Source organism: Bos indicus x Bos taurus, chromosome 2 (genome assembly GCF_003369695.1).
Source record: "Bos indicus x Bos taurus breed Angus x Brahman F1 hybrid chromosome 2, Bos_hybrid_MaternalHap_v2.0, whole genome shotgun sequence".
Lineage (NCBI taxonomy): Eukaryota > Metazoa > Chordata > Mammalia > Artiodactyla > Bovidae > Bos > Bos indicus x Bos taurus.
Window position 1 is genome coordinate 104,323,425 of NC_040077.1, and position 12,442 is coordinate 104,335,866.

General features: G+C 46.2%; 1 protein-coding gene across 4 annotated transcripts in view; it reads left to right on the plus strand.

Moving 5' to 3' along the window:
- The window catches only part of SMARCAL1 (SWI/SNF related, matrix associated, actin dependent regulator of chromatin, subfamily a like 1), a 53,822-nt gene that overhangs the window by 1,205 nt on the left and 40,175 nt on the right, over window positions 1–12,442 (plus strand). For 2 of the 4 annotated variants that reach the window (XM_027567076.1, XM_027567067.1), the window contains exons 2-6: window positions 1,326–1,361; window positions 1,757–2,595; window positions 3,204–3,254; window positions 7,443–7,682; window positions 10,523–10,573. In XM_027567076.1, coding sequence (XP_027422877.1) covers window positions 1,815–2,595; window positions 3,204–3,254; window positions 7,443–7,682; window positions 10,523–10,573 — 1,123 coding nt within the window. In that variant the 5' untranslated portion in view covers window positions 1,326–1,361; window positions 1,757–1,814. The remainder of the gene's footprint in view (window positions 1–1,325; window positions 1,362–1,756; window positions 2,596–3,203; window positions 3,255–7,442; window positions 7,683–10,522; window positions 10,574–12,442) is intronic. The other 2 variants (XM_027567086.1, XM_027567096.1) reach the window with 2 other exon arrangements.

The window sequence follows — 12,442 nt, forward strand, 5'->3', positions numbered from 1 at the left end:
CCCAGGGAAGCCCAGGAATACTGGAGTGGGTTATGTATCCCTTCTCCAGGGGATCTTCCCGGCCCAGGAATAGAACCAGGGTCTCCCTGGTGGCTCAGCTGATGAATCCTCCAATGACACCAATTTCCTACAACACGTCCTCTGCATGCCGCTGCTGTTTCCATCCACGAAACCCAGATGCTCTGGCCTAGCTGTCTCACAGACAGTGGGATGTAACCTAATTACCTCATCACAAACATCTGCTGAAAATCTTGACATACTAATTAACAGAATGTAGTTCTAAGAGATCCACGAGTGGAGTGAGGGGAATAGTCAAGTGGTATTAAATTAGGCCCTTATGTGGCTTTTCAAAGGCATTATTTTACTTCTTCCCAACTCTCTTCTTCCAAAAAATACCTAGCTTGACTCGTTTCCTTAGAGCATCTAGAATCAATAGTTCTCAAGAGAAATGCTGCTGCTGCTACTGCTGCTAAGCTGTTTCAGTCGTGTCCGACTCTGTGCGACCCCATAGACGGCAGCCCACCAGGCTCCGCCATCCCTGCGATTCTCCAGGCGAGAACACTGGAGTGGGCTGCCATTTCCTTCTCCAATGCACGAAAGTAAAAAGTGAAAGGGAAGTCGCTCAGTCATGTCCGACTCTTCGTGACCCCATGGATTGCAGCCCACCAGGCTCCTCGGTCCATGGGACTTTCCAGGCAAGAGTACTGGAGTGGGGTGCCATTGCTAATTTGTAGTAAATTCATCTATCTCCAAAATACAGGACCTGTATCTAAGGATATGGATAGAAAAAAAGAATTATACTGTACTCTATGAACACTAGCTATACTGTACTCTATGAACACTAGCTGGCTTTCCTGGTGACTTGTTGGTAAATAATCTTGCCTGCCACAGCAGGAGATGCAAGAGCCACAGGTTTGAACCCTGGGTGGGGAAGATCCCCTGGAGAAGGAAATGGCAACCCACTCCAGTATTCTTGCCTGGGAAATCCCATGGACAGAGGAGCCTGGTGGGCTGTCATCCATGGGGTCACAAGACTTGGATACAGTTTAATGACTAAACCACCACCTATGAACAGTGGTTATGGATGGATGATGAGATTACAGATTAATTGTACTCTTTTCTTTACACCTGTATGTAGCATCTGGCTTTGTACAATGAGCATGTATTACTGTTTTCACCTTACTTTTCCAAGAGTCACTTGTTGCTCCTTGGTTGTAGGTTTACCACCTGCAGATTGCCTTGCTAGGAATAATAAAAGGATTCAATTTGAGGGGTGAATTTAGTGTGCAGTCTGTGTGATGTTAATGTTTTTTTCCTTCTTCCAGGTTGGAAAGAGGCTATTTTATAAATGTCACGTCACGGTATGTAGTTGTTTTGGTCTATGTCAGTCTAATCCATTATCCTTTCTAGTTTGAAATACTCCCTTCTCTTTATCTGATGGATTTAGGTTGCACTGCGTAACTTGCTTGGGATCTGATAACTAACTCATCTTGGCTGGTGGATGAGAGGGAGAAAAATATTGCAGTTGAAATACCTTTTCAACTTTGGATTTGACTGACCTTGCTATTTGCTTTTTTTATCAGGGTCATGGTTTTTGTCATATGTGTGTGTATGTTTAATTTTAAAAGAAATTTTAATATATACTTTGTTTATACTCCTTGTGCATTTCCTGGGACAAAAGCTTGTTGAAATCAAGGTAAGCAAAAAAAAAATTTAAAAATTAATGTCTATTTCCATGTTGTTTTTCCTTTCTCAGCTTTTGCCAAGTTTCCGATTACAGACTGACATTCCTGCATGAGCATCTCCCCATTAAAATGTCCTTGCCTCTTACAGAGGAGCAGAGGAAAAAAATTGAAGCAAATCGGCAGAAGGCTCTGGCCCGAAGAGCTGAGAAACTATTAGCAGAACAGCATCAGAAACCTGCCCAGTCCAAGCAGGGCCCATCCCAAAACCTCCCCCGAGATCCTTCTAAGTCAGGGAGCCATGGCATCTTTTTCAAACAACAAAATCCCAGCAGTTCATCTCATGGTGACCAGAGACCTCAAAATCCCCACAGTTTTCCACCCAACACCTCCGAGCAGGCGAAGGGGATGTGGCAGAGGCCAGAAGAGATGCCCACAGCCTGCCCAAGCTACCGCCCACCAAATCAAGTGACTGTCGCTGGGATCTCCCCGCCCCTGGCAAACAGTCCTCCAGGGGTCCCCAGCCAACAGCTTTGGGGTTGTGAGTTAGGTCAAGGTCATCCTCAGGCTTCACTCGAGACCCAGTCAACACCCTTCGCTAACACAACTCACGAGCCTTTGGCCAAAGTGAAGAATTTCCAGGAGACAGCAGCCTCTTCCTCTGGACAGCCTCCTAGGGATCCTGAATTAGAGGCCAGGATGGCAAGACCTTCCACCTCTGGGCAGAACATTTCGGGGAGTGTGATGCCCAGGACAGAAGGAAGACTGCAACAGAAAGCAGGGACCCCGCTGCACAGAGTGGTAGGCTCCCAGCAGGGAAGGTGTATCCGGAACGGAGAGCGATTCCAGGTGAAGATTGGGTACAATGAGGCGCTCATCGCAGTGTTTAAGAGTCTGCCCAGCAGAAGTTACGGTAATGAGTCTTCCAACTGGTTCTTTCAGATGTTTTTTTTTTTTTCCCCTACTTCTAGAGTCTCTAACAGTTTCTCATAAATATGAAGAAGATGCATTGGCACATTCTGTCCATCCAGTTGTTAGAAAATTTTCTATTTTAGTTCATGTTTCCTTTTGTAATAGGCATCCCTTCCAATAGCTGCCGCGCCTGGAGGGCTGCCTCGTGGCCCTGTGGAGAATGGATGCATAGTTATTCACAGGCCCTCCCCTGCTGCCAGGTGCTTTGTGTGCATTGTAGCACTTAAGCCAAACAGCATTTTTTTTTTTTTGATGTGATAAGCAGATGTTATTTCCGTTTTAAAGGCGATCGGCCAGGTGAAGTGGCTCAGGTTAGTTAATCCGGAAGGGCAGAACCAAAGTGGCTTCCTCAGGTATGTTTGCTGTCTGTCCTCTCCCGGGATTTTGTACCTCAGCAGGGGCTTTTCAGTCACCTGTCTTGAACTTAGCATGCATGTGTGCATTCATTCATTCACTCATTCAACAAGCCTTTATTGAATGTCCAGGTACTGCTCATGCCAAGTCTTTGGCCTTATTGTGTGCAAACCGGGTACTTCTGTTTCATTTCAGATCCTGCCACCAAGACGTGGAACTTCAGCATGACTGACTATGGTCCCCTAAGTAAGTAGGTGTGTAGTGCCCCTTCTTCCAGGGAGAAGCTGCTCTTGAGGAGTTCCTTAGAAGTAGCAGATGTAGTCTAGCTGGTGGTTCACATGGCTTATGGGGTGCCATCCCAATGTTCCTCTTCTCACCATGGCCAGCCTAGTGAGGCAAGTCCTTGGGAGGACTTCACTGATCATATTAACAAAAGCTAGCACTTATCAGAACCTGCTACATGCAAAGCTGTTCTGCTGCTAAGTTGCTTCAGTCGTGTCCGACTCTGTGCGACCCCATAGACGGCAGCTCACCAGCCTCCTCTGTCCCTGGGATTCTCCAGGCAAGAACACTGGAGTGGGTTGCCATTTCCTTCTCCAATGCATGAAAGTGAAAAGTGAAAGTGAAGTCGCTCAGTCATGTCTGACTCTTAGTGACCCCATGGACTGCAGCCTACCAGGCTCCTCTGCCCATGGGATTTTCCAGGCAAGAGTGCTGGAGTGGGGTGCCATTGCCTTCTCCAAAGGCTGTTCTAAGCCCCTTATCTGTTCTAAGCCCCTTATATATTTGCTAACTCCTTTATTCCTTATAACAAGCATTTTACAGATGGGAAAACTGAGGTCCAGAGAGGCTCTGTAACTAACATAGGATCACACACAACCAATAGGTTATGCAACTGGAATTCAAACCCAGCCCATCTGACTTCAGAGGGCCTATTCCCACCAGACTGTGGGCTCCAGCCATGCCAGGCAGCTGTGCGGGCCCTGCTGCCAGGAAGAGTAACAGTTCAGCAACAACACAAACCCCAGGGCGCAGAGAAGGGCTGTTGCCCCGGCTGGTGCCAGGCTGTGCCACATCTGTTGGTGGCCAGGGCTCCCAGGTGCACCACTCCTGTGTTCTGTGATCTTGTTGACTATCCCGCACCAAGGTTTGGTGCCTTCTGAAGCCTGGAGCCTGCACCTGGTCAGTGTCAGCCCCGTTCTGCTCCTCCTCCTCGCTGGCCGTGTCAGTGCCCTCTTTCTCCCCACCCAGTTCAAAAAGGGGAAAGCTGAGGATCCATGGGGAGGTTACTCCTCTGCAGATTTGGGGCATGGAGTAGAATTCTCTAGAATCACTAGTATAGTTTCTGGAAGTGATGAGACAGCCCCCCTGCAGAACTTCCTGTGTTGTGTGTGTTTTTTTTGTTTTTTGGGGTTTTTTTTGCCTCCTCCACTTGAAATGTACACCATTAGGTTTGGGAGAGCTCACTTCTACCATTATTTTATTTCTTTTATTATTTTATCTATTTATTTACTTTTGGCCATGCTGGGTGTTCGTTGCTACTTAGGGTGTTCTCTAGTTGCGGTGTGCAGGCTTCTCACGGCAGTGGCTTCTCCTGTTGCAGAGCACAGGCTCTAGGGTGAGTGGCCTTCAGTAGTCGTAGCATGTGGACTCTGTACTTGCGGCTCCCGGACTCTAGAGCACAGGCTCAGGAGTTGAGGCGCACGGGCTTAGTTGCTCTGCAGCGTGTGGGATCTTCCCAGATCAGGGGTCGCCTACATTGGCAGGCAGATTCAAAACCACTGAGCCACCAGGGAAGCCCTTACCATTATTTTAATCCATTTATTGCGTGTTAGGAAGGGGAGAGACAGTGCTCTGAGTTAACACTGCAGGTCTTGATACATGGTGTTGCATTGTTACATATTAAACCAGTGATTTCCAAAGTTAGGAAATCTTTTTCATGTCCTGTGTTTTTTTCTTTTTTCTACTTTTATATGTGTATAAAAAAGTAACCTATAGAGACTGTTTAAAGTCTCTGTTTTGTTTGATTTGTCATCTTTTTACTCCTGTTCTCTCTCTGACCATAATGCATGGTGACTCATGATATCTGCTTTTGCAAATTCATTTAGGTTTTCTGTGCAGTATGATTATTTCTGGTAATGCTCCACATATTTTTTTTTTTTAAACTTTGTTGGGCACAAAATTCTCAGTGTAGCTTTCAGATGAATTTTGCTGAACAGGAACTGTTTCACTCCCCGTATCCTTGTCAGTGTTTTGCACACACAATCTGCTTCTACCAAAGTGTATCTTGAAAACCCTTGCAGCAATCATGAATTTGTGCCTCTATCCTTCTCTCTTCATTTTCAGATGGTTCATGTTTGCTGTGTCATCTTAGTAGATTACACTTTTCATTAGTATAATTTATGAAGACTGTCAGTCTTTCTGTTATTTGTTTGGGTTCACCTCTGAACTTTGACTTTTTAACTCTACCACACACTCTTTGAACCCTACCACACACTCTTTGTAGGCCATGTGGAAAGTATATGAATGGGCAAAAGAAGAAAAACCAGCCCCCTCACCTGCCCCCCCATCTGTCCCCACTCACTATTAGCATTTTAGTTTTGTTCCTTCCAGCCTTTTTGCCTGTGCATTAAAATGTACAATGTTTTATATATTTAATATAGTTTGTATCTTGACTTTTTCACTTAGTGTTCCTGCATAAAGCATTTTTATTAATTTTTTATTTATGTATTTATTTTGGGTTGCACTGGGTCTTCCTTGCTTTGTGTGGTTATGCATGAGCTTTCTCCGGTTGCAGCAAACAGGAGTTACTCTTAGTTGCAGTACCCAGGTTTCTCACTGTTGTGGCTTCTCTTGTTGTGGAGCACAGGCTCTAGGATACAAGCTTCAGTGGTAGCAGCAACAGGCTTAGTAGTTACGGCGCACGGGCGTAGTTGCTCGTAGGCATGTGGGATCTTCCTGGACCTGGGATCAAACCCATGTCCTCTAAATGGGCAGGCGGATTCTTATCCACTGTGCAACCAGGGAAGTTCTAAAGCATTTTTATTTTAATGGTGCATGTTAAACAGTTCATTCTAAATGATGAAAATGTACATCTCTGTTATTGAACCGCTTTGGCCTCCAAAAGATGATTTAATGTTGTTTTTTGTACCTTTGTGTTTTCCAAAATTTCTTCCAAAAAAAATTAATGGCTATATATGGAAGATTAACTAAATAATTAATGGAAGGCTATATAACCTTCCATTGTAAGAATGTGTCATAAATTGGGTAAATCATGTTCTTTTGGTTTAATATTAATTTGCTTCCAGTTTCCCTAGTATCAAAGCTGTAAGGAACACCTTGGTCTATAAATTTTTGTGTTTTCAATTTATGTTAGTTGAGACAGATTTCCTAAAAGTTGAATCATTATGATGACTTTTTATAGCTCTTGCTCTGTGTTGCAAGATTGTTTTCCAAAAGATTTTCAGATATCTATTTTTTCTAATTCTGCGAGTTTAATAAGTAAAAATTGGCTTTTTATTACTCTGATTATTTGCAGAGTTGCATGTTTCTCAAATGTCTATTGGTCATTTTTCCCCCCTTTTGAGTTGGTTACCTAACGTATCTTAGTGGTTTCAGTATTTTTTTTAAGTATGAGCTCTGTTCATATTTCTTGCAGATATCTTTATTCAATAGTTTTGCCTTTCATTTCAGTTTGTGTTTTTTGACTGTTTAGTTTTATGTTATCAAATCTATTAATCTATAAAGTGCCTCAGTAATAGAGAAAATAAGGTTTAAAACTGCATTTGTGGCCTGACAGTCCTGTGTCTCCTTCTTTGTCCTCCCAGTGAGGGACAGAGCACTGACCTGGGAACAGGGTTAAGAGGCTGATTTCAGGTGTGTTGATTTCCTTCAGTGGCTTCTCTGACATAGCTGCAGGAATTATCTAATAAGTTTATTCATCCTGGTGAGACCCTGCTTCTCCCTGTTCATTTCTGAATTCTAAGTTTTAAATTGGAAAACCTAAAGAACAGAAGAGTTATATTCAGGTAATCCTGAGATCTCTGAAGTAAAGTCAAGTCGCTCAGCTGTGTCCGACTCTTTGCGACCCCATGGACTGTAGCCTACCAGGCTCCTCTGTCCATGGGATTTTCCAGGCAATAGTACTGGAGTGGATTGCCATTTCCTTCTCCAGGGGATCTTCCAGACCCAGGGATTGAGCCCAGGTCTCCCACATTGTAGACAGACGCTTAACCGTCTGAACCACCAATTACTCTCTGAACCTCCAGTTAAAGCTCACCTGCTCACCTTCCCCATCTAACTACACCTCTTGTCTCCTGCCTGCCTAGCAAACCTCCTTGTCACCCTGCTTCTGCCTCCTCCCCTATCTGCCTGAGCATGCCAGGGCCTTAAACGTTACCAGGTCATCACCTCTGTCCTTTTCTTCTTCTGCAGTGAAAGCAGCCCAGCGCCTCCCAGGGATCACCCTGCAGCCTTTGGAAGGAGCCGAGGGCCACGTGGAGTCACCCTCCACCAGCAGTGGCATTATAGCCAAGACCGGCCTTCCTGCAGCTCCCTCCCTGGCCTTTGTCAAAGGGCAGTGCGTGCTCATCTCCCGGGCCCGCTTCGAGGCAGACATCAGCTATTCAGAAGACCTGATTGCACTGTTTAAACAGATGGATTCCAGAAAATATGGCAAGTAGTTGGCCTCGGCCTAATTCCCAGAAGGCAGGGTGGCCCATGATCTCAGAGCAAGGTGTTCCTGTCTCTTTAAATATTCAGAAGTGACTTTCTTGGCAAAGCCTTCCTAACCTGCTCCTCTTCCTGTGGAAAGGTGTTCCCTAAATTGTTACCGATAGTTGAGCACGTAGTAGGGTCTGCTTTGTCCTTAAAGGCCTCCCAAGGAGAAGACTCCTTCCCTGGTCACCTGGGCAGTGTCTGCTTAGTAGAAGCAAGTAAGTTCCTGCTGTAACCACTTAAACCCATTTAGTTTTATCTTGTTCTTAGGAGAGCTTGAAATATAGGTGTTTTCCATAAAAATAATTGCCAGCCTGGTAGGCTCCAGTCCATGGGGTTGTGAAGAGTTGGACACGACTGAGTGACTTCACTTTCACTTTCATGCATTGGAGAAGGAAATGGCAACCTACTCCAGTGTTCTTGGCTGGAGAATCCCAGGGATGGCTGAGCCTGGTGGGCTGCCGTCTGTGGGGTCACACAGAGTCGGACACAACTGAAGCAACTTAGCAGCAGCAGCAGCAGCAGCAACAGCAGACTCAGTTCAGTTCAGTCGCTCAGTCGTGTCCAACTCTTTGCATAGACTAAGCCAGTGGTTTTCAGGCTTGAGCCCGCCTCCCAACCACCTAAAGCAGTGGGTAAATCACAGATTGGCTGATCCAACCCCCAGAGTAAATGTTGATGCCTGGGTTCCCACCAAGAGCTACTGATTTAATTGGCTTGAGGTGGGGCCGTGGATATTGGCATTAAAAAGGAAAAATCTTCAGCTAATAATCAGCTAGGCTTGAAATCCACCAGACAAAGCAGAGCAGTATTGCTTGATTTTTTTTTTTTTTTTTTTTGTGAGGTTCTTCAAAAGCTGCCACATCAGAATAAGGAGCAGAATTCTGAACTTCTGGGTTTCATTCTTAGCTTGGGCCTTGTTGCTTTGCAAAACAGTGTAGCTTTTGTATTCCCATTCTTGAAATGGTTTTAGCTTTTTTTTAGTCAGGTTAGAAGGGCTTCCCAGGTGGCGCTAATGGTAAAGAACACACCTGTCAATGCAGAAGACATAAGAGACTCGGGTTCAGACTCTGAGTCGGCAGGATCCCCTGGAGGAAGAAGTGGCAGCTCACTCCAGTATTCTTGCCTGGAGAATCCCCATGGACAGAAGAGCCTGTGGGCTATGGTTCATAGGGTTGCAATGAGTCGGACACGACTGAAGCAACTTAGCACAGCACACACAGGCAGGTAGAAAGCAAACCTTTAAACCTCTTGCCTTTGAGACATTATGCTCAGGCAGCATCGTGGATGAAGCCTCTGTGGAGTGACTTGCGTAGCGAGCCTTCCTCGAAGTTGGGGATCCTTCAGGAGAGGGTGGTGCTGGCTGCTGCCTTGTTATCCTTTAGATGGATAGAGTTTTGACCGGTGAGACCCGGCTGGGGAGTAGGGTTTAGGTGTGATGCACAGGGCCCAGCCCAAGTCCAGAGAGTGTTGTCCCCCCGTCCCCTGGACCCCTTAGGTCTTCGACCTCTGCTTGGGGCGGCCCTCAAAAGGCAAGTACCGATGACCTGTGACTTCTGATAAGTGTGGCCTTTGAAACCACACTCCTGACATGATCTGCTGTTTGTGGAGGAATGAGAACAGCAAAAATATTCACGCCCAAACCCTGCCCAGACCCACTAGATGTTAAAACACCATGAGTGGATATTTTTTCGCCATAGCAGTTACTCACGGGCCTTTCCATTTGCTGCCCTGCTGCCGTCAGGATCCAGCTGTTGCCAGAAAGGGCCTCCTGCAGTATTCCACGTCAGGAGTGGGCTGTCTGCTTTGGGTCTTTCTGTCACATTACACCTGGGCCGCCTTGCTTCTCTCCTGACGTGGACCTGGTGTCCGTGATGCCTTTTCCCTAACCACCTTGCTTCCTCAGTAACCAGACAGAGAAGAATCCTCTTGTACTACCCAGAAAGCATTTACTGAGTTGCAGCTTACTTGATTTTCTCAAAAGGTAGATTGGTAGGAAAACCGGACGTAACGAGTCAGTGCTGGGTAGGGAAATGCTCACCCTCCTTAGTTAATAACGTGTGTAGATGATGCTATACTCCACTAATCAGAAGATGGCATCATCATCATAATAATAAGTTATCATTGTTTACCTTTTTTTGAGTGCATTGTTTGCCAGACCACTTTTATAAGCATTTTACATTTAAATTTTACATAATCCTTACAAGAAGCCTATGAAGCAGGGCTTTAGGATCCTCCTTTGGCAGATGGTGGGAACAGAGGCACAGAGAAGTTATGTAACTTGCCCAAAGTCACACAGCCAGGAAGTGGCAGACCTGGGATTTGACTACTCCGACCACACGTAGCTTGTTTTCCATGCACAAAACGAAGCTACTAATAATGGTGCCCAGCTTATAGCGCACTGAGGAGCCAAGGACATGGTCATATAAGTTTCTTGGCTTAAAGTAAGCACTGAATAAGTACAAGCTATAGTATTATCCCAGCCTTGGAGATTCAGGGCATTTCTCACCTGCTAGGCCATCCCTGGTCCTCTGTCCATGTAACTGTCTTTGTCCCCACCCTTAGCAGCCCAGTGCCATCTCCACGGCTGCTTGTCTTTCCTCCCTGAATTCTGTCAAAGCCTCGATGAAAGGTGGTGTCAGTCTCTCTATCCCCGCTGCCCAGCACAAGGTCAGCACAAGGTGCCCACCGCCCAAACTTCCTGGGGTTTTGTGAAACCAGGGGATGAACTCGTAAGTGTGGTGGCCTTGCAGGAGGGCAGGGTATCACGTTTGCCTGTTTGTCTCTTGCCGTTGCAGATGTCAAGGCCCGGAAGTGGAGCTTTCTCCTGGAAGAATACAGTAAACTCAGTGAGCTGCCCATCTTGCTTGTTTATATCATGCTGTTGTTAAGCCTTAATCACATGCCTCGGATTTAATGTAGTTTTTTTTTGAAGATCGATTTCTTTACTTTTGACTCTGCCGGGTCTCCACCGTTGCACATGGGCTTGTCTGTAGCTGTGGTGAGGGACCATCCTTTAGCTGCCATGTGCGGGCTTCTCTTGTTGTGGAGCACAGGCTCCAGAGCAAGGTCTCAGTAGTTGTGGCACGTGGGTTCAGTTGCCCCGATGCATGTGGGGTCTTCCCAGACCAGGGATTGTGTCCCCTGCATTGGCAAGCAGACCGCTAATCACTCTACCAGCAGGGAAGCCCCAGCATAACATATTTTAGAAGAATCACCTCCTTCCTCCCCTCTGCTGCGATAACATGGCACGCTTGAGTGCAGGACTGGGAAAGGTGAAGATGCTCTCAGCCATGCCCCTGCACTCTGTGATAGTGGCTCTGTGACAGCTCAGGGAAATGCAGGGCCACATGTTCCATCAGGCTGCGGCGGTGCTAGTCAGGTACTCGAGGCCTGTGCACCCTCCCACCCATCACAGAAGACCGAGAAGTGAGCGTTCGTGGGCTTTGGGAATCAGAGGCAAGCTAGGATTGCTGAGGTTAGATGGAAGCTAGTTTAGGTCCCCTGTAAGAGCGGGCTCTTCACTTACTGCTAGAACCAGATGGTCTGTGGAAGCAGGAGAGCCATAGTGGTAACGGGCTTCATGATGGGCTGAGTTCTGCCAGAGGCAGAAGCCAAGGCCAGGGCACATCGGTGTTTAGTACACGCTTTGGAGCCTGACCAAGGGAAGGGCTATGTGTACAGATACAACTAACAACTATGAGAAGAAGTCAGTTTGGGCTTATCATTTTGCTTCTCTGTGCTCTGCTTGGGTGGGGCAATGAATGAATTCCAGTATGCCTGAGGAAGGGTGGGGTGGGGTGATGGGTCGTATCTTGGCCTGTCCTGGAATGCTCGTCTGTCACCCGTCTTCCAGACTTCAAATCCTGCAGTGGGTGTGCAGCTGGCACAGCACAGGTTCCCCCTGCTTGACCCCCGAGAACTTTCTGGTCCCAGGGATGGTACCTGTCAAGCCGGGAGAGACATTCTCCAGCGCAGTGGAGGTGGGGAGGTGTCCACCAGGCTAGGGGTGTAAGGAAGAGGTCTCTTCCCTCTGTCTCCTTCCTATGTGATTTACTGTGTGACATCAGGTAGGTAGCTCAATATTCTGGGTCGCGTTTGGCCCTTCAGTTAAAAAAAAGGGGGGAGGGAAGGTATTTAATCCATATCTATCCTACTGACAGAAATTAAATATGAGGAAAGAGCATTTGATTCCTTGAGGGAAGAGCATTTGATTCCTTGAGGGAAAACTTGCTGCAGATTTGGGGTTCAGTTTGAATATGATGAGTTACTTATTTAGTGTCAGCAGCCACTAGCTGAGGCAAAAAGGGTGGCTGACATTTATCTGAGACTCCTTAGCTGCAACTGTTTGGAGATTGTGGCATGAACAAATTATTTGGCCGAAGCTGAATTTTTGATGAGCAGTCAAAGTGAGTTTTTCTCTCTCAGCCCTTTGTCTTTCAATCACAGAAAGACATGTAAATATGTGAGCTATGAAGCCTTTGACTTTTATGGAACAACAAAAAGCAGGACATTTACAGCATTAGGAGATGAATGTAACGTTGAAAAACCATGACTTGCAGCTCACGTAGCGTTATATAATGGTTCCAAGTCTCGTGGGCCATGGACTCATTGAAATATGTGATGAAACAATGGAGTCTTCACTGGGAAAAATGTACAGAATGGCCACGTGTAAGGTTTTGTTTTTTGTTTTTTTTTTTAAAACATTTATTTTGTTT